This window comes from Pseudorasbora parva, chromosome 11 (genome assembly GCF_024679245.1).
Source record: "Pseudorasbora parva isolate DD20220531a chromosome 11, ASM2467924v1, whole genome shotgun sequence".
NCBI lineage: Eukaryota > Metazoa > Chordata > Actinopteri > Cypriniformes > Gobionidae > Pseudorasbora > Pseudorasbora parva.
In genome coordinates, this window is record NC_090182.1 from 29,613,911 (window position 1) to 29,641,318 (window position 27,408).

The following is a 27,408-nucleotide window of genomic DNA, read 5'->3' on the forward strand; positions in this document are numbered from 1 at the left end:
CTCACCCTCAAGCCCCATCCTAGGTGTATATGACATTCTTCGAGACGAACACAAACCAAAATGCTTACTCTAAGTCTGACGAGCGCAACAAATTCAACTGAAAGAAGAATGTCATATACACCTAGTCATTGGTTAAAAAGGAATAAACTTTTTTTTTTTATGTACAAAAAATACAAAATCAGCTATTAAAACTTCTGAAAAATTAAACTGTTAGATTAACTAACTAATAATAATCAATCATTTCAGTCCTAATTATAACCGATGGACAGCTAGTTTCTGTAAATTAAAAAAAAAAGTAAAACTATTTTTTTCATTTTGTCATTATAGCTGATGTACCAGAGGAAACCTACTATCCTTCTTGGGTACGGGTCTTTGAATATTGTTTTGGAAGTCAAAAGGTCAATCTGTTATTAGTTACTACAGAAATCAATTCTGAATCGCATCTCAGTTTGTAAAAACAAACAATCTATGATGTGATTGATGTATGCTTGCTCTCCAACCACCTGTAAGTGTAATACATACATACATACATACATACATACATAAGAGCAGGACACAGATCCTATCAATAGAGCTGACCCGGTAATATTGCTCTAAATTACAACTCATGTTTTGTGTGTCCCCACGTGGTTTCATTTAATACTATCAAGACATCAATAAAACCTCACACTCACAAACGCAGATGGCATAACAGCAGGGTCTGTTATTACATAACCCAGTTAATTTACAGCGCCAGTTAAACACAGCTTTCATACTCATGGCCATTCAGGCGAGTTCTAACCCCACGGGTGCTGACAGAGCAAGAACGCTGTGGTTAGCCTGACAGCCCAAAATTACAGAGCTCTCATTAGAATAGGATCCTTTTTTAATTACTTTATCCATGTTTACTCAGCTTTAAAGTAGTGGGAAAGAGTACAGATGAAATGCGCCGAGTGTTTGGCTGATCATGTGTTTTTGTGGCTGTTGGCCAACAGAGGCGTAGGTGTTGGGAAGGAAAGCAGCTAACACTGCAGTGACCTGGCAGCCTCACGCAAAGGGAAGTGAGTCTCCATGGGGAAGAGAAAATCAAATCTCCTGTGCCTCTGAAGGCTTCATTTATTCACTTTGCCCCTTTCACTTTCAGCTTTCATGGCTGCTCTAAGACAATGACAATGTGATGAATTTATTTCGATGCGTACAGTCCTGGGTTCGGAGGACACTCACCTCCTTGCGTTTCTGAAGCAGAAGCTCTAGTCTGTCATTGGCCCTCTTGCCAATTATCTTGTTCCTCTCTGCTTCGTATTGCCGCTGAGTGTTGTCCATGTTGATGCTGAGGTTCAGTGCTACATTCACGAGGGCCGTCATTAGCTTCATAGCTATGGGAAAAAAATAGCATTTTTTTTTACTTATTTGGACCAATCGAAACAAAAGGTTCAGATTTATGGAGTAGCAGAAACACTGACCTGCCAGTGTGCTGGTGTGTCTGAAAGCGCGAACTTGAGAGTCTGAGAGGCCGGTGAGCAGTGAGATGACGGTGTCCATCATGTATTCGTCATAGATGATGCTATACTGACACTGCCGCACCAACACGCCGATAAACTCGCAGAAACTAGACTTGAACTTCTTCCACTGCGGCCCGGCCATTGTAAGTGGGTAATCGCCGCTGTCCTGCAATAACGTCAACTCTTACTGGTTAGTGTGGGCACAAAAGTATATAGTTACCTTAATTTTTTGTTCATTGAAATAAAAAAATGTAGTTAATACAATGAACATTTTTGAGAATTGACAACCATTATTCAAATATTATTAATAGATTTTGTAAGCATATTGGGTAATTGTGTGTTTTATTTGTGAAGACGCAGTGAAGATTTGTGAAGATGCCAGATTGTGCTATTTTTGTGATTTATCACATTTTGTATGTGGTTCAGATACAATAACATTTTGATTTTCTATTTATTAAACCAAGTTCCTTCATTATATCAACTAAAATTTTTAATTTCAATAAACTCAAACTGACTTAAGGCAACCAGGCTACTTACTTTTTTAAGTTAAACCAACAAAAATAGTTTACAGTGTAGGTGAGGAAACGTGTTTTTTTTGAGGAAAGTCATGGTTTGGAAAGTGAAGTTTACCTCATCAAATTCTTCTGTCATCTTCCTGATGATCTCAGAGTTTTGCATGTTGCGGAACATCTCACCAGTGACAACACCTGCAAAACAGTTTGGGATTCTTGAAAAAGCAATAACATTATGAAACAAAATTGAAATGAGCTTAAATGTATACTTTGCTCGGGTCTTTCCCTCATAGAATTTAAGACAGCTTGGAATATAGCACTACTTGCAACTACTTTTGTGATGTTTATGTCCTTTTTAGCTTAATAGCCCCTTTGCCCATTCACTTTCATTATATGAAAGAGAGCAGTGAAAAGTGCCGGTTGGAACAAAATTAAGTAAATGTCTGTCAATGACCAGATCACATGAGAAATGACATTCAAACCTTTGCAGCCAGAGCACTGGATGAAGAAATTGATCAAGTCTAGAAGTGCGACGTCTCTGTCATGTTTATAGGACTCAATCCAGTCATCGACAACCGACTGCAAAACAGGAGAGCAGAAATCTCACAAAGGTCAAAATCTGCTCGACTACACAGTGGTACATCTGTCTGCATATTCTCCTGCCAACACTCGAATCCCTCCAGACGCCACAAACCCACATGAGGGAATTTAAGATGTGAATGCCAGAGCGTGACAGAGGGCAGTGTAAAATCCGGTAATATGCTCACTGACCTGCATGGCACTCTTCCCCAGCCTGACCACTTCAAAAAGCATGACATTTTCCATGCCGTTTTCCTGGTGGTGACCATTCATGCGTCCAGCTCCCTTCCCCGCTCCTTTCCCCTTCTCTCCAGGGCCCTTCTTTCCTTTCTTCGCCTGAAGCAGAGTGACATTACAGGTCAACACTAAAGAACTGGATCAAACTCTTCACAGCGGCTGGAGGGCGGGATGCCGTCCAAAGCAAGTACAGTTCCTGAGTTGTTTGCAATGGATTTTATACATTCAAATGATTTCACTGATGGATTAGAAACAGCTGGTGTTTGTATAAAGATTCTTAATTCAATTATTAAAGTTACATTCAATTCTTAATAAAGGCATTTGTTTATAGATTGCAGATTACATAGAATACATGGTTAATTCATCATTCAGTTTTGAAGCCAGAATCTCAAATTAGGAAAAGTTCACAATCCCTAGCAAATCATTAGCTTTCAGTGGAAAAGGGGTAAAAGGCCATTTAAAGGAACCTTGTGAAATCTTGTAAAGATTCTTGATAATCAATGTCAGAGTCCACACACCTTGCCTTTCCCAATGATGATATTCCTCCCATCAGGATCATCGAAATCAGTGTCTGATGAGAATCGGGTGTCAGTGTCCCTGTTCACACAAACAGTCAATGTCATCAGAGTGAGGGAGAATATGTGAGCGTATGCATACACACAATGTGCATTTATTACATTACGTTAGTTTGTGTACTCACTGAGCGTAATGAAACTCTGTTTGTAATTCCGGTGCGGCTATCATTTCTTTAACATCTTCTGGTCCACTTCAACTTGTCAAGGGCTTTGTCTTTATGCACACAGGGTAACAGTGGGTACTTCTGTCTCATAAACCTAAAACACACACAATGGGATAAAAACATTAGTAAGTTCTTGTGCCCTTGGGTAAAGGTTCAAAACAAGCACACCTACATCTATAATCTATGAACTCTTATTCAAGATTATAAAACAACTCATCAATTTTTGAATAAATGTTTTTATCATCAATGGCCAAATGTGTAACGTCTCAGTTCTCGCACGTTCTCAAGCCATAGGAGTTGCAAATTATTTATGTTTTGACAAACTCCCATCTGACAAATCAGTTTGCAAGGTCTCATCTAAAGTGATCATGTAATTATTGAGCCACATTCATGAAACTTTTGTAAACATTCTGGATAATTTGCAGTATCCTTTTCACTCTTCACAAACCCCAGATTTGATAGTTAACCACGTATTAATGAATTTCAATGTTTTCTAAATAGGGCATGTGTGTGTGCTCATTTACAATTTGCATGAAACCCACCCATGAGTTACAACTAAATAAATAATGTCTGAAAACTGGAAAATGCTACCTATGAAGGACACATTTCAAGGTAGGAAGGCATCGAGGCACGTCCAAATTCAATGTTAGCTTCACTTCCTGTCTCTTGAGATACTTTCAACTGATCGATTTTGGAAGGCAGCATAGATGCATCCTTCGCTGCCTTTGATATCCCACAATACTATGCATTCGATTTGGTGACATTAAATCTAGTTAATGAAAGATGATGTCCGAAAGTTGCAGTTGCTAGTCAGTTTGTGTAAATGTACGTTTTTGACCAAGTCTAGAAGTGCGATGTCTCTGTCATGTTTATAGGACTCAATCCACACAGAAATCTCACAAATATCAGATATAATTTCTAGCAAAAAAACGACTAGTGTAGTAATTCTATATTTGTTTAGTTCTCACTAAAGCTTGCTCTACTTTGCTGTAGATCATTAAACTGTTACGCTGCCTTACAAGTCCTTTGCCTGATAAGGAAGCAAGGCAACAAGTCAGCTGCAGCCTATCTACAGCATCCATGTGGAATTTTCTGGACTTCCTTCTCTGGATTGGCCTCAGTATAGTGCATAAACGCAAAAAAGACTAATCTGCCATATGCCAAACAAAACATTCAATTAAAGTGTCTTCACAAAAGTTTTTTTAGCCAGATGAAAATGCCAGGTGCTCTTTATGAAAATGCCCAGCTGGAGGCGCTTTGGAGGCGCAATGTTTCTTTGGTTGCTATGATATTTTGATAAGTTTGTTTCATCAGCAATTACTGAATATATAAATGCAACAACACTGACAAGATTAACATCTCCACCGTTGTTTAGTTGTACAAGGAGGATGTGATGGTTGGTCGGTATGGTATTTGTCCCACCCCTCCTCTACTGTGATTGGATGGCTGGGTAAAAAGTTAAGTAACCGGCACTGTGTTTTACCCAAAGTTGAACATTTTTCAACACTTCAGAACTTGAGATGAAGCCACTTCCTCAAGCCCCTCCACTGCGGAAAGAAAGCTAAATACATTTTACCTCAATAGTAAAATATTACCTATATGGGCAATCAAACTCAAAGCATTATCAAAATGAAGTCATCAGTTTGCCTAAAAGAATGCAAAATGTTGGGGGTTTACGCACCATACACGTGGTAATGACTAGTGTAGTAATTGAGTGTACTAAATGTAGTAAAATAGTGTAGTATAGCGTGAGTAAATTTGATTTTGTACCAACGTAACAAATTACGTTCACTTTCATGAATTGGACCAATTACGTCAGAGTGGCTTTACGCTATTTTTACAAAAAAAAAAATCAGCACGTTTTTCCTGAATAAGGAGCATTGTGTTTTCATGAACAGTGAATCCATGCCATCACTTGAGTATTCATGGTCATCCTGATTTTCCATGTAACTAACATAATCATAAACGTTTCAGTGCTGCAGTATATGTGGACTACTAAAATTAAAATGACTCCAAAAACACTGATCACAACTACAGTTTGGTCCTTTTACAATGACTACAACTTCAGTCAGTCTGTCACAACAGCTAAGCAGAATAAATGCAGTTATATTGTATCCACAAGGGGGCAATATGGCACCATGTGTGACTCCTGAGCTGATCACTCAGACAGACTCTTTCAGTCCGTGTCAAGCAACCCGAGTGAGAGCTGCAGAGCAGGCAACTGTGCCTCTATAATAGAAAAAAAAACACCACTGAAATAATAACAATGAAATGTACATAAAGCAGATATTTTCCCTTTCATTATTATTTTTTATCCCTTTCACTAAAACAAAGCTATAAGATCATATTTTATGCTTAAGTTTACCCGACAAAAGAGTGATTTAGACCAGCACATGATACAGAAAACCTTTCTGACCATGATATTATGGAAAATAAAATAATATATTTTTCAAAATGTTCAAAAGTTTTTTGTCCACACAATGGAAGTCAATGGACCCCAATATTGTTTGGTTGCCAACATTCTTCAAAATGTCTAAGTCCACAGAATAAAGTCACAAAGGAAATGTTAACGGGTCAGTTCACCCAAAAATGAAGTTGATGTCATTAATGACTCTAATGTTGTTCCACAGCCGTAAGACCTCCGTTCATCTTCGGAAGATTAGGATATTTTATATTTAGTCCGAGAGCGTATCGAAGTACTATACTGTTTATGTCCAGAAAGTGCATAAAAACATCAAATTAGTCCATGTGACATCAGATGGTTAATTAGAATCTCTTGAAGCATCGGAAATACATTTTGGTCCAAAAATAACATTATTCAGCATTGTCTTCTCTTCCGTGTTTGTTTTCAAACCTCAAATAAAGATTGAAATGGTAGTGAATCAGTTTATCGATTCATGATTCCGATGGCGTGTCAAACTGCATGGACAGTAAAGTGTGCATACACTTGGATACGCTCTCGGACTAAATATAAAATCTTAAACTGTGTTTCGAAGATAAACGGAGGTCTTACGGGTGTGGAACGTCATTAGGGTGAGTCCTTAATGACATCAATTTCATTTTTGGGTGAACTAACATTAAGTTTTCACATAAAAACAACAAGCCCTTTAACATCTACAGGAGAGGAGAAAGAGCATCAGAGCAATGTGACACAATCAGCTCATGAGTGGATCACCGCTCTGTAGTGAGACATGCTTGAAGCCAAAACCACCTGTTCATGTAGACAACAACACACTGTAATATCAGCCATAAGTAATTTATATAATGCTCACTAAATTAATGACTACCCTAAAATACTTCTTGAAATGACTGTTTCCTACTGAACGTTGGGCTGGGACATACTGAATGCCACCCTTGTAAATAATCAACAGCCTTCAGGTTACATCACTGACAAGGAAATGCAAAACTTGTTCTTGACAAAGATGAACAGTATTAGAGAAAGGGTCAGGAGATCATTTCAGTGAACAAAATCATCAGCACAGAATGAGTTCGCGTTTCCTTCTGTACACTCCTGTTCATCCGCCACTGCTTAAACAAACAGTCACGCCCTAACCACACGCCGTAGTTTAAGATGTTTAAAGCCTTCCAGGGCAATCAAACCTACATAGAGCTTAGATACATGTGCTTCTTATGCTGGGACAGAGCGATATGTGAATTTTTTGGGGGGGATAATTGCCTTCAAAAATATTGCGATATCCTAGCCTAGAAATCTAGACGCACCCTAGCGGCAGCAAATTTAATCTGCCCGCAAGTGTCGTCTAGGAACTCTCAATACCCTTCTGAGCTGTATTCCTCACAATCTGGACGGGCCAATCACATCGTGTATAGAGTCGGCGGGCGGGGCCATAATGACGACGATCGAGTTGCGTTTGCGTGCTTCTAGTAAACACTACTAGAACAAACTGGCGAACGGCGGCGGTCTTTCGAATCAGCTTTGACCACGACTCTGGAAGACTTGGAGTTAAGCTTTTCTCTGAGAAAAGAACAAAGAACGGCACTGAAGTCATTCTTAAAAAGGGAAGATGTGTTCGGAGTTTTGCCGACCAGATACGGTGAATGTTTAATCTATCAACAAGCTCTGTTTCACCCTCGTTGCTCTGGTTGGTGTAGCGCTATCCTATCGCGTGCAGAGGGAGTTTGAAAGACAACCGTTTTTCCCGCCCCTCGGATTGAGCCCTGTCAATGGTGAGTTTCCAGACCAAACATCTTGATGTGGGTCTGGCTTTTCAGGGTAGCGATATCCGATAATATCATCTACTTCGCACTGACCTCGCCCACTCCCCTGCGCGCGCCATTGCTCGTCATGTGTTAAAAGCTTCCAGGCATAAAATGGAGGACAACGGCTTAATATCCAAGAACAGATGTAGTGCATCTGTAATTTGGCAGTATTATGGATTTAAACCAAATGCCAATGATGAACCAGCGGATCCAACAGAGGCTATCTGCAGGCTGTGCAATAATAGTAAAGGTTAAAGATGTGCAGACCACTAATCTCCGCAGCCATATCCACATACACCACCCAGCAGTAGTGGCCTCATTTGAGCCCTGCTCTGCAGCCGCTTCTCAAAGACGACAGATATGTGGTCGGGCAGCAATGACACCTTACTTACATGTCAATTAGAGCTTAGATCGGGCTCAAAAAAAACAAGCCCGACCCTACCCGAGCCTGTGCACGTTGTGTCCGAGCCTGGCCCGGCCAGACACATTAACTGTAATTATGAGCTCAAGCCCGATTAAAACCGACCATTTCAAAAACTAAGTTGGACGTTCTGATGAGAACGAGCCTGTAATGTGCGAAGCGGACCGGTGTGACTCATGTTAAAACTAACATTAATAAAATAAGCTGAAAACATCGCTGTTTTCCCAGAGTGACTGTACAGCCAAATCAAATTTTGTTGCAATATTGTCCTGTTTAACACTGTGAAGCTGCTTTGAAACAATCGGCATTGTAAAAGCGCTATATAAATAAAGTTGACTTGACTTAGCTCAATAATCCACAGGCGGACTCATGAACCACTCACCGGTAAAATGATCAAATCCAGCTCAGACATTTATCTGTAGCTCACTTTGTTGTTTTTTTTGTTGGTTTTTTGCACGTTTGAATAGGCCTATTATAATATTGTTTTTACATTTCATCTGATTATGATAAGCGCAAAGATGCGAGTGAGTCCGAAATGATTTTGGTGGTTATATTTAGTTTAATATTAAAGGTCCCGTTCTTTGCGTGTTTTCGAAGCTTTGATTATGTTTACAGTGTGCAATATAACATGAGTTCATGTTTCGCGTGTAAAAAAACACAGTATTTTTCACACAATTTACTTATCTGTATACCGGTGTTTCCGGTCCTAAAAATGGCCTGATGATTTCCTTGTTCTATGAAGTCCCTCCTTCAGAAATACGTAATGAGTTCTGATTAGGCCAGCGCTTCCCGCGCTGTGATTGGACAGCAGCTTAGCACGTTGCCCGGAAAGGTCCCGCCTCTTATCATAACGTGTAGATACGCGCGCTCAATGTTATTGCAAAAATGTCTATATTGCCTTATCAATTCGAGTCGGAATCAGACCCAGAGAATATCGAAGAAGATCGATTACAACCTGCTCAGGAAAGTCTTTTGCTGGATGTTTCAGAATGGTAAGCTGTCTATTCAGTAGTTTAAACTGATCATTACAAACACCAACAGATGGTGTCTGAATGAATTACTACACTTTTATATGCTAAGTTTTTCGGATTAGTTTCAATTACCATCTAACGTTAGTTAACAAAGCTAACAGCGTTGCACTTTGTGTCATGAGTTACATTACACTGTTAAACGGACCAACTTAAATAAAAAAGGCCAAACAAAGGTGATTTGACTCCGGGATGAAAATAACAGCGTTTCAATGGCATGGCGACAAACACACTCTACAAAAACAACGCTTCCTACTCTCGACCTGCGAGAAGTGATTACTAAATAAAAGTGATTAGGGATGGGCATTTTTGTCAATTTTTCATTTCGATCATCGATAGGTCTCGAAAACGAGTAATCGATTAACCGTGGACGGGGAGCGGGGCGTCTCCGTCATGGAGTTACGAAAATGTATGCTGACAAAAAAATGAGATGTCTATGCAAATATGAACATCTGACTATAAAAAAATAACTGCTAGATTATGATGCATAAATGTCTTTGAAAAAGAAACGAAATAACCATCTCAAATAACCCAGTCAATGATATTGATCGGGCATTGTATTTGAGCTGAAACTGTGAATACACCACCCTGCAGAGCTTTGCTAGAGAATTAATAAACTCAATCAAACGCATCCTATATGAGATTAATCAGATATATGCCTATTACAATTTACATCTGTCCAAAAGGACGCATATGCGCACGTGAACTTGGCCATATGTTTTACAGGCTTGAGAACGAAACTTCTTTTGAATGCGCTCTTCCCTTAACAACAACGCTAATACATGGGCAACGAAACCACAGATCATTTACAACACTATAATCGTGTCCTTATTATAATTTTATGTAGCCTACATGACAGATTGGCGCTGCACAATTTTATTTTTCATGATCAAAGTGAGTACAGCATCCCTGCGCGTTTTCAAATCCATGAGAAACAACTCAGATCTACTGTTAAAAAATTAGTAACACTGCTGCATTATTAATATCATCAATGATTTTGAAAAAGAAATAGCCTATCTAAAAATAATATGACCGTCTCAAATAACCCAGTCGATAATGTCGGGCTGTTCGCATTTGAGCTGAAGAGAATAAACACCAGCCGACATAACGGCAGCGCTTTGCTAGCTGGTTATTAAACTCAACCAAACGCTGTCCTATATGAGATTAATCAGATATATAGACAACATATAATCATTAAACAAGTAATCTTACAACTTGCATCTGTGGAAAAGGACGTGGATGTGCATATCAAGGTTATTTTCGTAAACGAAAACTGAAACTAAGACTAAAACTATTGGTCAAAAAACATTTTCGTAAACTGAAATAAAATTTAAAAATCTGAATAAATAAAAAACTAAAACTAAACGAAACTAACTACTCTTACTAAAAAACTAACTGAAATAAAATAATAATTAGCAAAAATAAATATTCGTTTTCGTTGTTAATAAGCTCTCTTTAATGTGGTGGAAAATCTGACTGTGGCGGTTGAGGGAGTGTCTATTGCGCAACTGCGCGTGAAGTGAGCTGAGGAGATTAACCGCTGTCCTGTGACAGACGCGTGCAGACAGGCAACACATCGCCAGTCCTAAACGGGAGTTCACAAAGAATCAATGCGTCCGTGGCAGTGAAATGGGAAATAACACAAGGTAATGAGATGCACGTTGAACTTCTTTTAAGCTCACTGTTTTAGAATGCCGTTTCTTACGTGACGAGAGACGCAGGCGCAAAAGTCAGCAACTATATTAGCAAATAACGTTACTAGCCTACTGTGCGTTTGAGATTTCATGTTTGCATAATATTGACAGGCTCAAAGGTGTTATCATAATCTTTTACTACTAATAATATTATTATCTGTGTGGAGACATTTCCCCACAAAGTAGGGAATGCCAGGACACACACACACACACACACAGGTTTGTTTCACTATATAAGTGAGGACATTGCATGAACTTCCATTGATTTTATATCAGGTTAATGATATTTTATATCTCCTAACTCAATTCCTATCCCTAAACCTACCCATCACAAGAACGTGCAAAACAATAGATTTAAATAAAAACATGTTTTGGCCGATTTATAAGCCTTTTTAACTAGTGAGGACCAGTCAAATGTCCTTACTAGTCAGTTATCATAATATTTTACTAGATAAGTGAGGACATTGGTCACCTTTACAATTATAGCACAACAAACACACACACACACACACACGTCTGGTGCGCTATCTTTGTGGGGACTTGCCATATAGACGGTTTTTATACAATACAAACCATATATTCTATCCCCCTACTCTGCCCCTAAACCTACCCATCACAGGAAACTTTCTACATTTTTACATTTTCAAAATAACTCATTCTGCATGATTTATAAGCTTTTGTACCCATGGGGACCTCAATTTAGGTCCCCACGGTGACACGAGTCCCCATGAGTCTGTGTGCATTCAGTTTGAAGTCCTCACCAGGCTAGAAAAACATGTACACACACACACACACACACACACACACAGCAAAACAGTGTGTAGACACTGCTAGCCTACATTGTACTACTGAAGAAATTAAAATAAGCTTTTAATTGTTTAACAATATTTCATCTGTTATGAGTGAGTTTGTCTGGAATTTATAATTTTTACTTTTATATTTTACGTTGCATCTATTTTGTTCTTTAAGATAGATCCTGTATAGGTCATAGTTTGACTCAAGCTTTTTTGCTCAAAGGTGAAGACCCAACTTTACTGCATGTTTTGTAAGACCGTCCTGGGTTTAAACAATAATGCTCGTTTATCAAGTTATTTCACTTAAGGATGTTTAGTAAGATTAAACTCTAATCTGTGCAAACATTAAACTTTGCTGAAATTAAAAACCTTGATTTGGTCTCTACACTTCATTATGGTAACTCTGCTAAACTATAATTACTAAAACTAAAACTGAAACTAAATAAATAAAAACTAAATAGAAATGTATTTGCAAAATAAAAACTAAACTAAAACTAGCAAAACCATTTGTAAAACTAACTAAAACTAAACTGAAATTTGTAGCAAAATTGAAAACGATAATAAAATAAAAACTAATTTAAAAAAGCAAAACTATAATAACCTTGGTGCATATGAACTTGACTGCGCTCTGACTCTCGTTGTGGATTTTCTTTAACAGCGTGCGCTCATACACGGGGAACCAAAGCACGGAGAATACAACATATGACAATCGTGTCCTCATTGTAATGCTGTGTATGTGACAGATTGGCGCCGCACATCTTGCACTGTATTTCATGATCATTCACAGTGCTTCAGGCGTCACTGCGTGGTTCAGTTTCACTTTATTTCTCGGTCTGGAAGGCGTGCTGTCTAATGCGAACCAATCAGACCTCAGTTACTGTCCAAAATGCCGCAATAACCAATCCGAGTAATATACAAATATATTTTTTTAAGTCAGGACGATCATCGTTTTCATGATCGATCGTCGCTGTCACGTTCGAGTACTCGACCACTATTGCCCATCCCTAAAAGTGATACATCTGCCAAACAGTGCTATTGTGGCTGTGGTGTGCCACGTGAAGGGTATGATGCATTGTCATCGAAATATTACTTAAATTAGGGATGCACCGATACCACTTTTTTTCAGACCAAGTACAAGTACTGACATTTGTCAAAACCAAGTACTGAGATGAGTACTAAATAGGGATGCCACAATTCAGTTAGCCCACGGTTCAATACATACCTTAGTTTTTAACCGCGGTTTTCGATTCGGTTTTGTTTACTCATTATGACCTTTACTTAAACTTAAGTCATGAAGTCTTATTTACTTTGTTAACACATATTACAGGTCTTAGGGTAAACAATTAATCCCTGCACTATTAAATTAAATGTTTAACCGTCAAGGCATTAAAACACAGCTAAACACCCCGTAACTTTAGTGCATATAATTGGTTATTTGCTCATATATTAGCGCGCAGACTCACAGGCACACTAAAACAGCTGAAATAAACTGAGATAAATATTTCAAATGGAGAGAAAGAGAAATAATTAGTTCAATGCAAAACTGGGGGGAAAAAACGCAATTGACAAGCGCGGATTGAACCATGAATGTCGTACCGAACGGTTCAATATTATATTGAGAATTGTGGCATTCCTAGTACTTAATAATACCATTACAGTTCTCCTAACAACGTTTTATTTTCATCAGATGTTTTTAACTTTCTGACTGTAACATACATATTAAATATACAAATTGACGAGGTTGCTGACATTTTAACATTCTCCTTGGTGTTTTACTAAACAAACATGGCACTGCTGCCCACTTCAGTAGACCTGTAACTGAGTGGATTTCAGAATCAAACAACAGTAGCAGAACAACTAAAATTATACATTATCATATATAGCCATACAGCCTTTTTCAGAAAAGTGAGAGGCAGGTTCTTTTTGAAGAAAAGAGGCTTCTCCGCATTATCAGCTATGAGCCTGTTTCTGTTTTCATCTACAATATGTGACACTGAGCTAGGGATGTGTGGGACTAGTCAATTAAACGTTAGTGCTGCTGGCAGATGACTTGGAAAATACAGGTTGTTTTTATTGTTTTTTTGCACATTTAATGTAGTGATTGAGCTGGGCCATGTTAAGCCTTTTGCGGGGCCATGGACTAAGCTTTTGCGGGGCCCTTGCCCACTCCCCCCGAACCTGATAATTGGACTGGAAACTTAAAGTGATTACAAGTTCATATCAACATTAATTTACAAAGCATGACAAACAATACAGATTATTGTCAACATTACAATACACCCTTTAAATGTCACGTTTAAACAACATTTTATTCAATTAATCACTTTATATATACTTTATAATTATGTCATATTACGTTGCTCATGCAAGTGGCTAAATATTTAAACTAGGCCTATGTTAAAATCAAAAACGTTTTACATTAAAACTTACAATAGACAAAAAATATAGTCTTTAATTTCTTTAATTTTTAAATCTTTTAAGAAATCCATTTATGTCACAATTATGTCTCCCTATTTACCTAAATGTGTGTGTTTTCTTGCTTTACCCGAGGCAAAAAGTTTTTGAAAGGCAAAAAGTAATTGAAACAGATTAGACTTTAAATTGTATGACTCTGTGTTAAAATAACCAGATTTTCACTTCAATGCATGTTTATTTAAATGCGAACAACATTCTATGACTTTAATTCACGCACCGCTCCTGGAAAGCACTGCCGGACCGTATCCGTGTGTAGTGAGAAAGCTGAAATCCGTTAACATTGGGACGTATAACAGGCGACCTATTCGTGATCAAAATATTTACGTTTAAAGAGTCTTATATAAGAGTCTTGTTGGACTACAACACAATAATAGAAAGACGTGTTTTATTGCCATTATCTCATCACATTTGAAGTGCCGCTAATGTAAATCGGTAGAGGAACAATTTATATTTTATGCATTATGAATTTGGGATACACCAGCTGCCTGCTGGGGTGGCAATTGTCTTTCTTTTAGGATGGGAGTTTAAACCCGGGTAGATCGGCCCCTGCCACTGTCATATTTTCTTACATTTTCGTTCGACATGTTGAGGTGACGATGTACTGGGGTGTCCGCTGTGACTCGATCCAGGTGTGTGACAACGATGCTCAACGTACGCATAATAACCTCTATCCAAAAAAAAAAAAAAAAAAAAAAAGAATAACGCAAAAGAGAATTGTCTCGGGGGCCCCCTGGTGTTCGGGCTGCAGCCCATGTTGCCCATTAGGATAACGCCGCCCAGGATATATCGAATTCCCGATATTTAGAGACAGGGGTAGCTGCAGCTTGGAGTAATGGACGTGGCAAGAGGTAGGGGCGTGGTGAGAGGTTCCTCATTGGTCAAAGGAGCTTCCTCCTGGTGACTGCGCTGGATAAACAGCAGTAACCATAGTTTGACTTAGAACAAGCCTTTGATGACAAATTCAACTGACGTTTTAAAAAACTTAATTGTAAAAATGACTATTGAATAAATGTTTTTTTGGATAAAATGTTGTTTGTTTTGCTTACTTGATTAATGTTAGGGGTGTAAGAAAATATCGATACACATGAATATCGCGATATTATGTTTGGCGATACTGTATCGATTCTCAAAAACGCTGTATCGATATTTATATATTTATTTATTTACATCCAAGATTCGTGGCTTTGTGTTCGGTTTAAACCACAGACTGTAAAACACCCAACCGCTAGATGGCAGTGTTATCTCAGAACGTATATCTGACGCGGAGCCGGAGAAGCGCAAGGTAAAAGTGCGTGCATAGTGTTTACATTAGCAAACCCAGCTCTTCAAGACGATAGCATTATTCCGCTCCTGCAGTATACAGAGCTGAAGTGTGGACTCATGTTGGCTTCAGCTAAAAAGAAGCCACTAAGGAAATCGACAAGAATCATTTTGTTTGCAAAATAGGCCAAGTTATAATCTAATACTCGGGAAACACATTGAAACTTTCGATAGAATGTACTGTACGTTTTCCTCTCAGTAACAAAATAAACATGCCAAAACTGACAGCGGTGGCAGGAGAACGAAAGATAATAGCGATGTGGATATGGATGCACCAGCTCTGCAGCTCAGTAACGTTACTTGAAATAGCACTTTATACAATAGACTGCTTTATAGCAAACAGCTTTAGGGTCCGATCACACAGAACGCGTTTTTCAGGTTCGAAAACGCGAGGCGCACTGCACTCCCTTTTTTGGTCGGCATTTTCTCATTCAAAAATGAGCAGTGCGCTTTAATGTTTCTAGGCAACCCCCGAATCACCTGTACTACTGTCAGTCAAATCAATGTAACGGTCAACACAACGGAAGGCTTGCCGCTTCATTCATTCGATTGGACAACAGAAAATAAGCGCGATGATGTTGCACGCTTTTCTGCTCAGAGTTAACCTTTTTTTCAACTTCATATTTTTTTCAACGCGTTCTGTGTGATCGGGGCTACTTGCTCCTTCAAAAACGCGAGGCGCAGCAAGCGGTTTAAACGCGAGGCGCCCAGGGCGCATAAGCAGCGTCCATAACGCTCTCTGCCAAACGAACTCTATTCAAAAAAGGCGCCTCTCGCTGCAAAAAACGCGTTCTGTGTGATCGGGGCTACTGTGTTAAATATAAAACAAACAGTCATTCAGTCATGGAATGGACTGCACTTTCTGTTGTTAAATAGCCACTGCTATACTGTGAACCTTTAAAATATTTACACAAAGAATCCTGCATTTCCCTCAACTTAGATTGCACATTGCATATGATTAGATATAAATTATACTGTATTAATTAAATAAAATACTTTGTCTCGTGTTTTAGGCTTATGGTTGTGTTCTTTATTCTTTTAAATTATAAAAAACAAAAACACACAAAAAAGAAATACCGCAATATATTGCCTTTCTTACAATATCGCAATATATCGTATCGTAACCCCTGTATCGTGATACGTATTGTATCGCCAGAGTCTTGGCAATACACAGCCCTAATTAATGTCACTTAAAAGTAGTTTATTAAACTGGTTTTACTTCATTTTATATTATATGGTGAGTGTTTGATCAAAAACGTATATGTATGCCTAGCCTAGAAATCTAGACGCACCCTAGCGGCAGCAAATTTAATTTGCCCGCAAGTGTCGTCTAGGAACTCTCAATACCCTTCTGAGCTGTATTCCTCACAATCTGGACGGGCCAATCACATCGTGTATAGAGTCAGCGGGCGGGGGCCATAATGACGACGGCCGAGTTGCGTTTAGTAAACACAGTAAACTGGCGAACGGCGGCGGTCTTTCGAATCAGCTTTGACCGCGACTCTGGAAGACTTGGAGTTAAGCTTTTCTCTGAGAAAAGAACAAAGAACGGCACTGAAGTCATTCTTAAAAAGGGAAGATGTGTTCGGAGTTTAGCCGACCGGATACGGCGAATGTTTAATCTGCCAGCGAGCTCTGTTTCACCTTCGTTGCTCTGGTTGGTGTAGCGCTATCCTATCGCGTGCAGAGGGAGTTTGATAGACAACCGTTTATCCCGCCCCTCGGATTGAGCCCTGTCTATGGTGAGTTTCCTGACCAAACATCTTGATGTGGGTCTGGCTTGTCAGGCTAATGTATGCCTTTATACAGCAAAAACATTTGCTATACCATTATTATAAAAATAACATTACTTTTAGTTTGTACGTAGCCTACTTTAAAACTTTAAAAGAAAGTACACAATATGTATGACTTTAATAGTGTCAGGAGACATTTTTATCTTAAAAATAATTTGTTTTTTAATTATTTTTTATTTTAATATTAAGTACAGACATTTCAAGTATAATACAATAAAAAAAAACGATGAATACAAAGCATTGTAAATACAGCACAAAATGTGTAAATCAGAATATAACAATAACAAGTATAAAATGAACAATACAAATAAATACAAAAATCTAAGTTTATGAATCAAGGTAGAAAACTTTTTGTTTTGTGATCTCATGTTTGAAAAGGTTTCAAAATATACTGTGAGATCAGTCTTATAAAAGGTAATATAGGAAGGGTTCTTTTATTTGTGTCATGCATATAAAACTTATGTTTTTTCTAAAACAAGAAAAATATGGGTTTTGGAAGTAAAATTTCATGAGGTTCTAAATTCTAATACTAGGAATTTCTATTTTAGAAATATTTATTTTAAAGTCAGTCCAAAATTAAATAGAAAAGGGGCAATACAAAAATAAATGTTTAATTTATTCAAGTGATGTGTTAAAAAAGTGCATTTATCACAAACAGTATGAATTTTTTTTTAATGATTGATCCTAAAAAAGTCGCGTTGGTGAGGACTTCACGTAACTTGCGCCATACAGAAGGTTTCAAAGGTAACATACTTTTGAATGTATTCTTAATATCATTATTGCTTTTTTACAGTAAAAGAAATGTATTTTGTCTTGTATAATTATAGTAATTCAGTTTAAAGCTTGCTTTTATGCAGATCAGGAAGCTTTTCGCGTCCTGGTCATAGACTGTAAAAAGACCTCATACCTCACGGTACGCCCCATTCCTTTCCGACCTCGTGCCGCCCATTGCTCCAGACTGCAGTTACCTCTACTTGGAGATTTAAGCATTTTCCCATAATCGGGGATCGGTTTTGTAATATCGGATTCCCCAATAAATGTTCTCTCACAGAGTTGTTACTCCAGCATCGTTACTCGTTTAAAACTTGTTAAATTATATTAACGTCTGCTATATAACATTTATATAATAAGCATCTAATTAATTACAGCACTGTGAAAATGAATTATTAGGCCTATCTTCGCGAGACGTTAGTTTAGGAATAAGTTAAACGCCGTAAGTACTCAACTCTCATTTATTTATGTTCTCCATTTGAAAACATTAGACTTTATAAATGTATTTTGCCTGTTGTTAATATGGCTGTATTTGTAAATAAAAAGATGAAACAGCATTAATGTTAAAAAGACTTTGCTCGATATTTTAAAAAATGCTAATTGTTTCAGACTATTTATTGATGTTTTTTTATTATATTTCATATCTTTTATTTTGTATGTAAGAGAGTGAAACTGCAAAAATGACAGTGTTTAAAAAGCTTAGTTCAGTGCTTTTGCTGTAATTGTTAAAAGCAGAAATAACAATAAATAAATAAATAAATAAATATCGGTTCTATATATCGACTATCGGCACATAAATATGCAAATATTCCGTATCGGTTGATCACTAATTAAATTTTTTGCTTTATTCATTTATTTTTACAACGGCTTTGTTTAAATTACTGTCTTGTTAAAGGTGGGGTAAGTGCTATTTCAAAAACATTTTACAAAATGGGCCGAGTGCAATGACAAACTTGTAGCCATTCAGCAGGTAAGGGGTGTGTCTACTATTGATGGTGAGAAGAGATGCTCAGTGCATGTCAAATGTCATTATTCAAACACACGAGTAACACATAACGGACATTACGGCTGTCACTTTTTATTCATTATTCGAATATGCATTTGAACATGACGTGAACTATCCGTAATCAAACTCTAAATAAACTATCCAGCTTTTAAAGTGCAATGTATAGCGAATTTTGATACAGTCTATAGCTCTATATAAACACCTCAATCGGAATAAAAATGCCCAAACTGAATGAAATTGTAATCGGTTTGAGAGGGGTGGGATAAACCTTTTCATGATTCAATCAAATTTCACCATGTAAACAACCTGACCGGATTACTCGCGCCCTTATATGACGTGATACAGGGCGCGCTCCACTGAAGAGCGCTCGCGGAGTTCACCACGCAGGCTATAATATTGACCAGAGAGGAAAATTCATTTTTCTAAAAAAAACTACACCCTCTCATCTTGACAGCATTTGTCTAAGGGACTTTTTACTCAACTGCGCCTGACAGAAGAATTTATTTTTTCTGAGATGATTATTACACTTTACAACAAATAAATAGCTTGTATAAAACCATTATAAGTCCTTGCGGCTGTTAAGAGTTGCTATGGCATCCGTGAACACATTCCAGCTGCTGGAGAGGACAGCGTAGACATTTCTAATGCGGTAGACATCATCTAATGCGGTAGAGTCATCATCTGACTCGCCAGATGATGTTTGGAATTACTTAGATGAAAATTAAAAATGATCTTACAAAATGAAGTTACTTTTGATAAAATCAATTATGAAACTGAGTTATCATAATATCACCAGCACAATGAGAATCACATGACATCCAAACTCCAGTCAAGTGAGGAAAGACAGAGATCACTGCATCACGAGTGCAGGTAAGCTTATCTGTACCCCGAGTGAGAGCAAGATAACTTCAACTTCAAGATAACTTCAAGATAACGACAAATGCTTCCTTTAAGATACGTCGAGGGTTTAAGAACAGAAAACATACAGTGCTTCACTCAAACGTTAACTTCGTCTCTGCAACGTCTGTCAGCAGGGCGCATTCTCAACCGAGAATAATATCATCATCATCCAATAATATTAATATTTCTCTCCACGTGAAATGATACAAACACGACAACCATATACCGGATCGTGTGTGTGTGTGTGTACATTCTGCACGATAACTGGCGCACTGCTTTATTTTATAGTGTTTTTCCACTCGCGCTGCTTGAGCTTATAATGCTTTTGTTCTTTAATATATTTTTTTACACATACTGTTTAATGTTTTAATACCTTAAGATATAATGTAAGCGTGTTGTGTACATTGCCTAATCATAAGCTTGTTTAGAAATGTTAATGACATGTTGATAAAAAATAAAAAATAAAAAAAAACTCATTTTCTAAAAATACCCAATTTAAATAAACGAATATTCGATTTTTAGGAGCCCAAATATTCGAATACAATATTTTGGGTCCCTAGCTTGAGGACATTTTTTGTTATGCTAGTCATTTGTTGTGCTTCATGAGAGTGAGGGAACTAACTAGGGGCCCTATTTTAACGACCTGAGTGCATGGTCTGAACCACATAGGCACTTAGGGCGTGCCCAAATATACTTTTGCTAATTTAACAATAGAAAAAGCACTTGGCGCCATGTGCATGGTCCAAAGGTTTTGAACCTAATCTCTTAATGAGTCATCATGGGTCAGTTTTGGCCATAACGTCAATTAACCAATCAGAGTCTCATCTCTCATTCCCTTTAAAATCCAGTTGCACTTGCACCATGTCGGATTTGTTATTTACATGGTGAAATTTGAAAGCGGAAAGACTGAATGCTTCTACAGAGAGGAACCCTTTAATTTGTATATATTTAAAACTGTTTGTGTGCTGCTGCACATCCTTGTGTGTCTAATAAGCAGAGCTTACGCACATTGTGCAATCACCTATAGGCGCATATTACTAACACGCCCTTTAAATAATTTCAGATGCCTCAAAATAGCAACGCCCCAACACTGCACCTGAACCCACCTAGTTTTTAGAGCAGCCATTCTGTTCGCCCATTCAAGTATGGGTGAACAGATGAGCGCGAGTGCATTTGCTATTTAAGCTACATGGTGCAGGACCTGAAAATGATAACTGTGTCTGGCTGAAACTAGCAACACTTGTATCGCATTGAGCCGGGTGCATGATAGAGCCCAAGATCTTTTGGGGCCTTTTTCTCATTTCAATTCTCTTAGCATCTTGGGTAGCCAAATACCCCTTTTCCAACAAGCATGGTGCTAGTTCGGAACCAGAGCCTAGTTTCAAATCAGTTCTTTGTCTTTCCACAGCCAAAGCACCAGCTCAGAGCCAGGAAAAGTGGTTCTTAAGTAGCGGCAAAACATTGCTGGGCTAGAAGTAAGAACTGCTTGTGTCAGCGGCTGGGGTCAGGGTTACCGTGATCAACAAGACGAACACAAACTTGTGACCGCCATTTTTTAAATAGCAGCTACTCAGTTAACAGCTGCTCGATTGTAATCTCAACAAATCATGGAGCTGTACGAACGCGTTGGATTCGTGGTGTTTTGATGCCGATGTATGATCATAAAGCCATGAGCCATTGAGGGAAGGCTTGTTCGAGATTGCGTATGACATCAAAGTACAGCGAGCGCAAACGACTTCTTATGCTTTTGAATCGCTCACGCGGTATTTTCATTTCAAACGCGGATCGGTCCGCCCAGCACCGACACATCTCGAACAAGTCTGGTGTGTTTGTACTTCCCGCTGCCTCGCTAGCATTGCTAAAACGCTAGCGAGAAAGATGAGACGTATACAGTGACGTAAGACCTAGCTGTGGTTGCTGTCTAGCCTGTGGAAAGCCAAACCGGTTCTTAAAGGCTCTCAAGTCAAACCAACTTAGCACTGACACTAGCACTGGCTCTGAACTAGCACCCGGTTCATTCTGGTGAAAAAGGGGTAAAATCAACATAGTTTTTCACCACAAATTCCAATGTTAAATAGGAGTGTGTGATATATTGACAAAATGAACTCTATATTTTCTAGGATTTTATTGATAACGATAATTAAACTATTTTACTGAGTATTCTTCATATTCTGTGTGGTAATCAGTTCAGAGCAGTGACTCCCGAGTGTATCCGGTACCCACGGCTACGTTTCCGTGTTAATTTAAGTGCAGGGCACCAGACTGTAGCCGATTATATACTAGTGTATGTGAATATTAAACTGCAAAATACTATTTTAGTACCCCAGCATGTTCTGCTCTTCTGTGTGAATGACAGCGCGAGCGCACACACACACACACACACACACACACACACACGCGCGCATGTGACACTCGCCCGCTGTCTTTGTAATCTCTGCCAACTGCCGTGTGTCCCTTTATGAGGAATTTATGTTATTTAATTGACAGAAATGCATTTTTTTTATTACTTTTTTTATTAACTTTTTTTTATTATTATTATTAAAATAGTACACTCCGAAAACGTTTTTTTTTCTTCACACCTTACTCAAGCTTTCATTGTGTTTTCAGTGTCATTCCAGCAGCGCTTGCGCTTCATATGATCAATGAAATCTGTCACAGTTCTAATTACAAGAAAGCATGTCAAAATGACTATTCCTAAACTGTAAATGTTTAGCTCATCTAAAAAACTTAATTCTGCATGTAGTCACTCTAATGTTGTTTTCGCGTGTCTCGCAATCATTTGAACGTCCTTGTTGACTACAGTATGGGAGTCGTAGTAAATCTGGTCGTCCGATAAAGCCATTGTGTCTCTTCAGAAGACTTTGATTTGGATTAGACACTCGATTAGTTATTTTTGCAATGCTTTTATGACATTTATTGGATCCTTTTGATCCAAAGTTTGAGAGGAGTGGACAGTCCCACTGCTGGCCATCTTGATGCCCTAAGCATCAATAATTTATGATGGGAATGGACTTAAATGAGGACCAAAAAAAAAAAAAAAAATCACAGTTTTATAACAAACATCTTCAATTTTGTTTAGAAGCTAAACGAAACAACATATAGGCTGTGAGCACGGCTTCTGTGCTATTTTGCGTGCATTTGTTTCGACCAGTCAGTGTAATGCTGTTACAACGTAACATGCTATCTGCACGCAGAATAATGTTTTTTTTTTGTTTTTTTTGCAGTAGTAGTAGTAGAAGTAATCATGGCTTTGAACGATTAAATAATTGTAGCATCCATAAACGTAATCACGATTAGAAATTTGATTAATTGTACAGCACTAATACATCTGGTGATTTCCGTGTGATTGGGACACATTAAGCCATTTAGATGACTTGGAAAAAGTGTCCTACTCACCCTGAATTCACCCTATTGAGACTACATGCTAGTTAAAGCCGGTAAATTGGGCTTATTCGCCGTATTTTAAAACAATCCATGGCATTTCGACGAGCCGCTTGGCAGAAGCCCCTGCCATGATGAGAATTTGTGTCTGTTGTGAAGAGTCACACTCGAATGAAGCAAATTAATTGAATGTCACACGCAAATGATGCAAGTTAACTCAAAATGCTCATATATATTGGATGTCCTCATGGTAAGCAGATAAACATCAAATAAAAAATGTTGGGTGAACCATCCTTTTAATCTATCTTATTCATTGGATCATTTATTCAATCGATTGATTTGTTCAAAAAGCTGATTCATTCAGTTAGGAATAGGGATGCTCATATTGACCTTTTAACTGTTAACCGATAGTAAGATTTTTGACCGATTAACATTATCAGTTAAATGGTTTAAGGGTTTTTTTTTTGTTTGTTTTTTACTCACGGGGCACGTCGACACATGCAATGGAACCACACGTGCCGACACAGACATATTTCGCAAAATGAAGCAATGGGAAAGAAGCATACTGTGTGGGACCATATCGACAGAAAGGGTGACGAAGTTACCTGCAAAATAAGCTATGCGGTTATACAATACAGAACAGTATAGGCTACAAGCTCCTGACTGGTGGAGGAAAGCAAATGAACGTCGCTTCCCGAGGCTGGCCGCTCTAGCGAGGCGTCTCTGTATTCCCCGGGCATCGGTGCCATCTGAAGCCTTGTTTAATACTTTTCTTTTCGTAGTATGGTTTTGTCTGACAGCTTATCACAAATCTCGGCCCGAGTCCGGCTGAAGCCCATGTTTTTGTTTTGTTTTTTGGCTTACATTGTTGCAGCCATTAAAATAGTTCAGTTTTGTTTTTAATGTCAAAGTAGTTATATTTAGAAACATGTTTAGAGCATTTTTTTGTTTGTTAAATTAAAGTTTTAATTTTTTTAAGTGATGACCAAGAGACCAGCAGCCGACTGAGTTAACTGCAATGTTTAATCCATTTAGCCTTTCAAATCAACTCTTGTCCTATCTTGCTTATAATAAAATAGATATATATAGAAGGCATTTATGCCTACTCCTGGCTCTAGGCCTGTCACGATAACAAATTTTCCTGGACGATAAATTGGCCAAGAAATTATTGCGATAAACGATAATAATCGTTCTGAGACCATTTTCCTCTAAAATAATGATAATGGCATAAAAATGCAGGTACACCTTTTCAAAGATCAATAAACTTTAATTTCTAAAGACTATTTAACACTAAAAATGGAAAACATTTTAAATAACCAAAATAAATGAACAAAACAACCAAAAACAATAAAAGCTTGGACTCTCAGTCTGTTTAAAAAAATGCATTTAAATTAGGGCTGGGCGATTTTCCCCCCTAAAAAAAATCTCCGATTTTTTTTTTTTATAAAAAACTTTTGATTTACGATTCGATACGATTTTCTTTCCCTGCCCCCCATTTAAAACTAAATAATTGCAAACTGTACATATATTTTAAATATTGTATTTAATTAAAGTGCATCAACAAAAAATTCCAAAGGCAAACCCTTTATCCAACTGAAAAGTCACTGTTCAGTGTGCAACAAAGATTGTTAAACATCCAAATTATATATACTGTATTTGGATTGAGCTAATAAACAACAAAAAATCCTAACTAAAATAATAATTATAACATTAGTATATTAGTATTTGTACAACAGTGATATATTTCTCAAATAAAACCAAACTTTTATTTTGACAAGTTGCCGTGAATACCTTTGAATTTCTTTGTGTATAGGACATGACAGTGTTTTTCTCAAATTAAACGGAAAATGCTCATGCAGTGACTCTCAGGGCGGCTCTGTAGATGACGGACATGCGTGTATGTCCTCATATGAGATGGAATATGACATGCAATTCTATGTAGGCCTATGTGTTTGAGGTAAACTGCGGGTCACACTATTAATTCATAAACACACACACACATGCAGGGCACTCAGGATTCGTAGCCTAAATAGTCTTTTTGCTGTTTAATATTCACATACACTATCACCAGATGCATTGGTCTAGCAACAAGTGCAAGCCACTTCACAGACATAGATAGTAGAGTGTTCTGTTAACACAATCAGAGCGCAAAAATACAGGATATTCCACGGGAAAATACTAAAAAGGGAAGCGGGGAAAGAGCTAAAATATGTGAGAAACCCGGAAAAACGGGAGGGTTGACAGTTATGGCTTGGTTACAGGTGACAATACCATCACCCACACTAAAGACCCTCTTCGATGGGGTGCTAGTTGCAACTCCACACAAAGTCGAGGAGCATTTTTTTGGAAGGAGGCACGGTTTACAAAACCCACGGTTCGGTTCGCATCACGGTTTTAGGGTCACGGTTTTCCGTTCTGTACGGTTCTTGTTGTTTTTTGTTTTTTTTTTAATCCAGAGATGTACTTCAGCATATGATATATTAATTAACCACAATTTAGGATACAGTATTAAAAAAAAAAAATTATATCATAGCCTAATCATGCACAAACTGAACTTGACCATCCAGGGTTTTTTCTACATTTAAATTTTTTTGGCAGCCGCCAAAAAATTTTTGTCCCGCCAAAGCCTTATTTGATGAGTTATTGTGATTTATATATTGATGTGGATGACTAATGCGCGTGACAGGGCGCACGTTAACTGAGTGACAGAGGACTGCAGAGAGCTGTGCGTACTCTCTGTCTTCAAAACGATCACCGTCTGAGCTCTTTCTCACTCGTGCATATCAATCAAAATCAGCTGAACTTACACAAAAGTAAAAGGTCGAAAGACTGACTCCATGTTCCACGTAGCACGTTTGCAATTTTTTCCCCTTGAATTGCTGTTGGGTGTGAATTGCGCTCAATAAACACAACTCTTCTGACAGACGTTTTGCACACACAGCGGCCAAAAACCATACTTTCAAATACACCGAAAAATATCCTTATAAAGTGTTTTCTGTGATAAATCTTTTGCGTTGTTTTAAGTCTGGATTCACACATACACGTCCGCTATTGTTCGATTCACCAACTAATGACTCATTTGAACCTATTCATTTTACTGAACTGATCTGTCCAATACTGAACTCACGACTTCTGAACTCAGTGTTTAATCATTTACTCACAACAACTCTGAAATGAGAATACAAGTGTGCTTACCCCATTAAACAAGAGGGGTTAGTAAGAATTAGTCTTAATAATCCACAGTATTTTCCTGTGTTTATTTTGGGTATTTATATTGATAATGTGTAGTAAATTACCACAAAAAAATTTGTTTAGACTGGAATAAGGTGAAACCAGAGCAACGCAAGTTGTTGATAGCTGGCTGATAATGTTATTAAATTGTAGATATTGTAGAGAATGAGACTATTTGTTATTACATTTGTAATGCTATTTTTTAATGATTGTTGCCAAAATAATTAATCAGTAACCATACAAACTGGGTAAAAACGGGGAACAAAAGAAACACATCAAGACATCATACATAATGAAAAAAAAAACGCTCAAATCCTACGACAGCTCAGGAGGTGGTGTACGCACGTTTGAGTTAGTGCGAAAATGCGCCAAAAAGCAATTCCTAACACCACAAAAAGCACTGACAAAGATATGCTATATTATGACCCACTGTAAAAAAAACTAAAAACAACAACAACATAGTAATTATAAATTTAAGTGTTTATTTTTGTGCAATGGACTTGTTTAATTGTTTAACTTTTAACTCCTTAAAATGTTTAATTTGTGTGACTATACCAAAGCATTTGATTTGTAGGCATGTATTCCTCCAGTTGCGAGCCTGTGCACTACCTGACGGTTCAGGGTAAGGCCCGGCAGCTGCGCACGGACTGGGACTGAAAATAATTCAGACTGACAAAATAATAAAAATGACATTCTTCTTTTAAATAATAATAAAATAAATAATAACAACATTCTTCTTCTAAAAAACAATAAGCGTAATTAATAATAAAAATCATAATAATAATACGAATCTTACAAATTGTCATGCAATTATTAATGTGAATGAAT

At 37.8% G+C, this 27,408-nt stretch overlaps 1 protein-coding gene across 3 annotated transcripts in view; it reads right to left on the reverse strand.

The window, feature by feature from the left end:
• The window catches only part of stag2b (STAG2 cohesin complex component b), a 51,068-nt gene that overhangs the window by 18,086 nt on the left and 5,574 nt on the right, over window positions 1–27,408 (reverse strand). For all 3 annotated transcript variants that reach the window (XM_067457772.1, XM_067457773.1, XM_067457771.1), the window contains exons 2-8: window positions 3,510–3,642; window positions 3,328–3,406; window positions 2,765–2,908; window positions 2,476–2,572; window positions 2,112–2,188; window positions 1,443–1,647; window positions 1,204–1,355 (exon numbers count right to left, since the gene is read on the reverse strand). In XM_067457772.1, coding sequence (XP_067313873.1) covers window positions 1,204–1,355; window positions 1,443–1,647; window positions 2,112–2,188; window positions 2,476–2,572; window positions 2,765–2,908; window positions 3,328–3,406; window positions 3,510–3,553 — 798 coding nt within the window. In that variant the 5' untranslated portion in view covers window positions 3,554–3,642. The remainder of the gene's footprint in view (window positions 1–1,203; window positions 1,356–1,442; window positions 1,648–2,111; window positions 2,189–2,475; window positions 2,573–2,764; window positions 2,909–3,327; window positions 3,407–3,509; window positions 3,643–27,408) is intronic.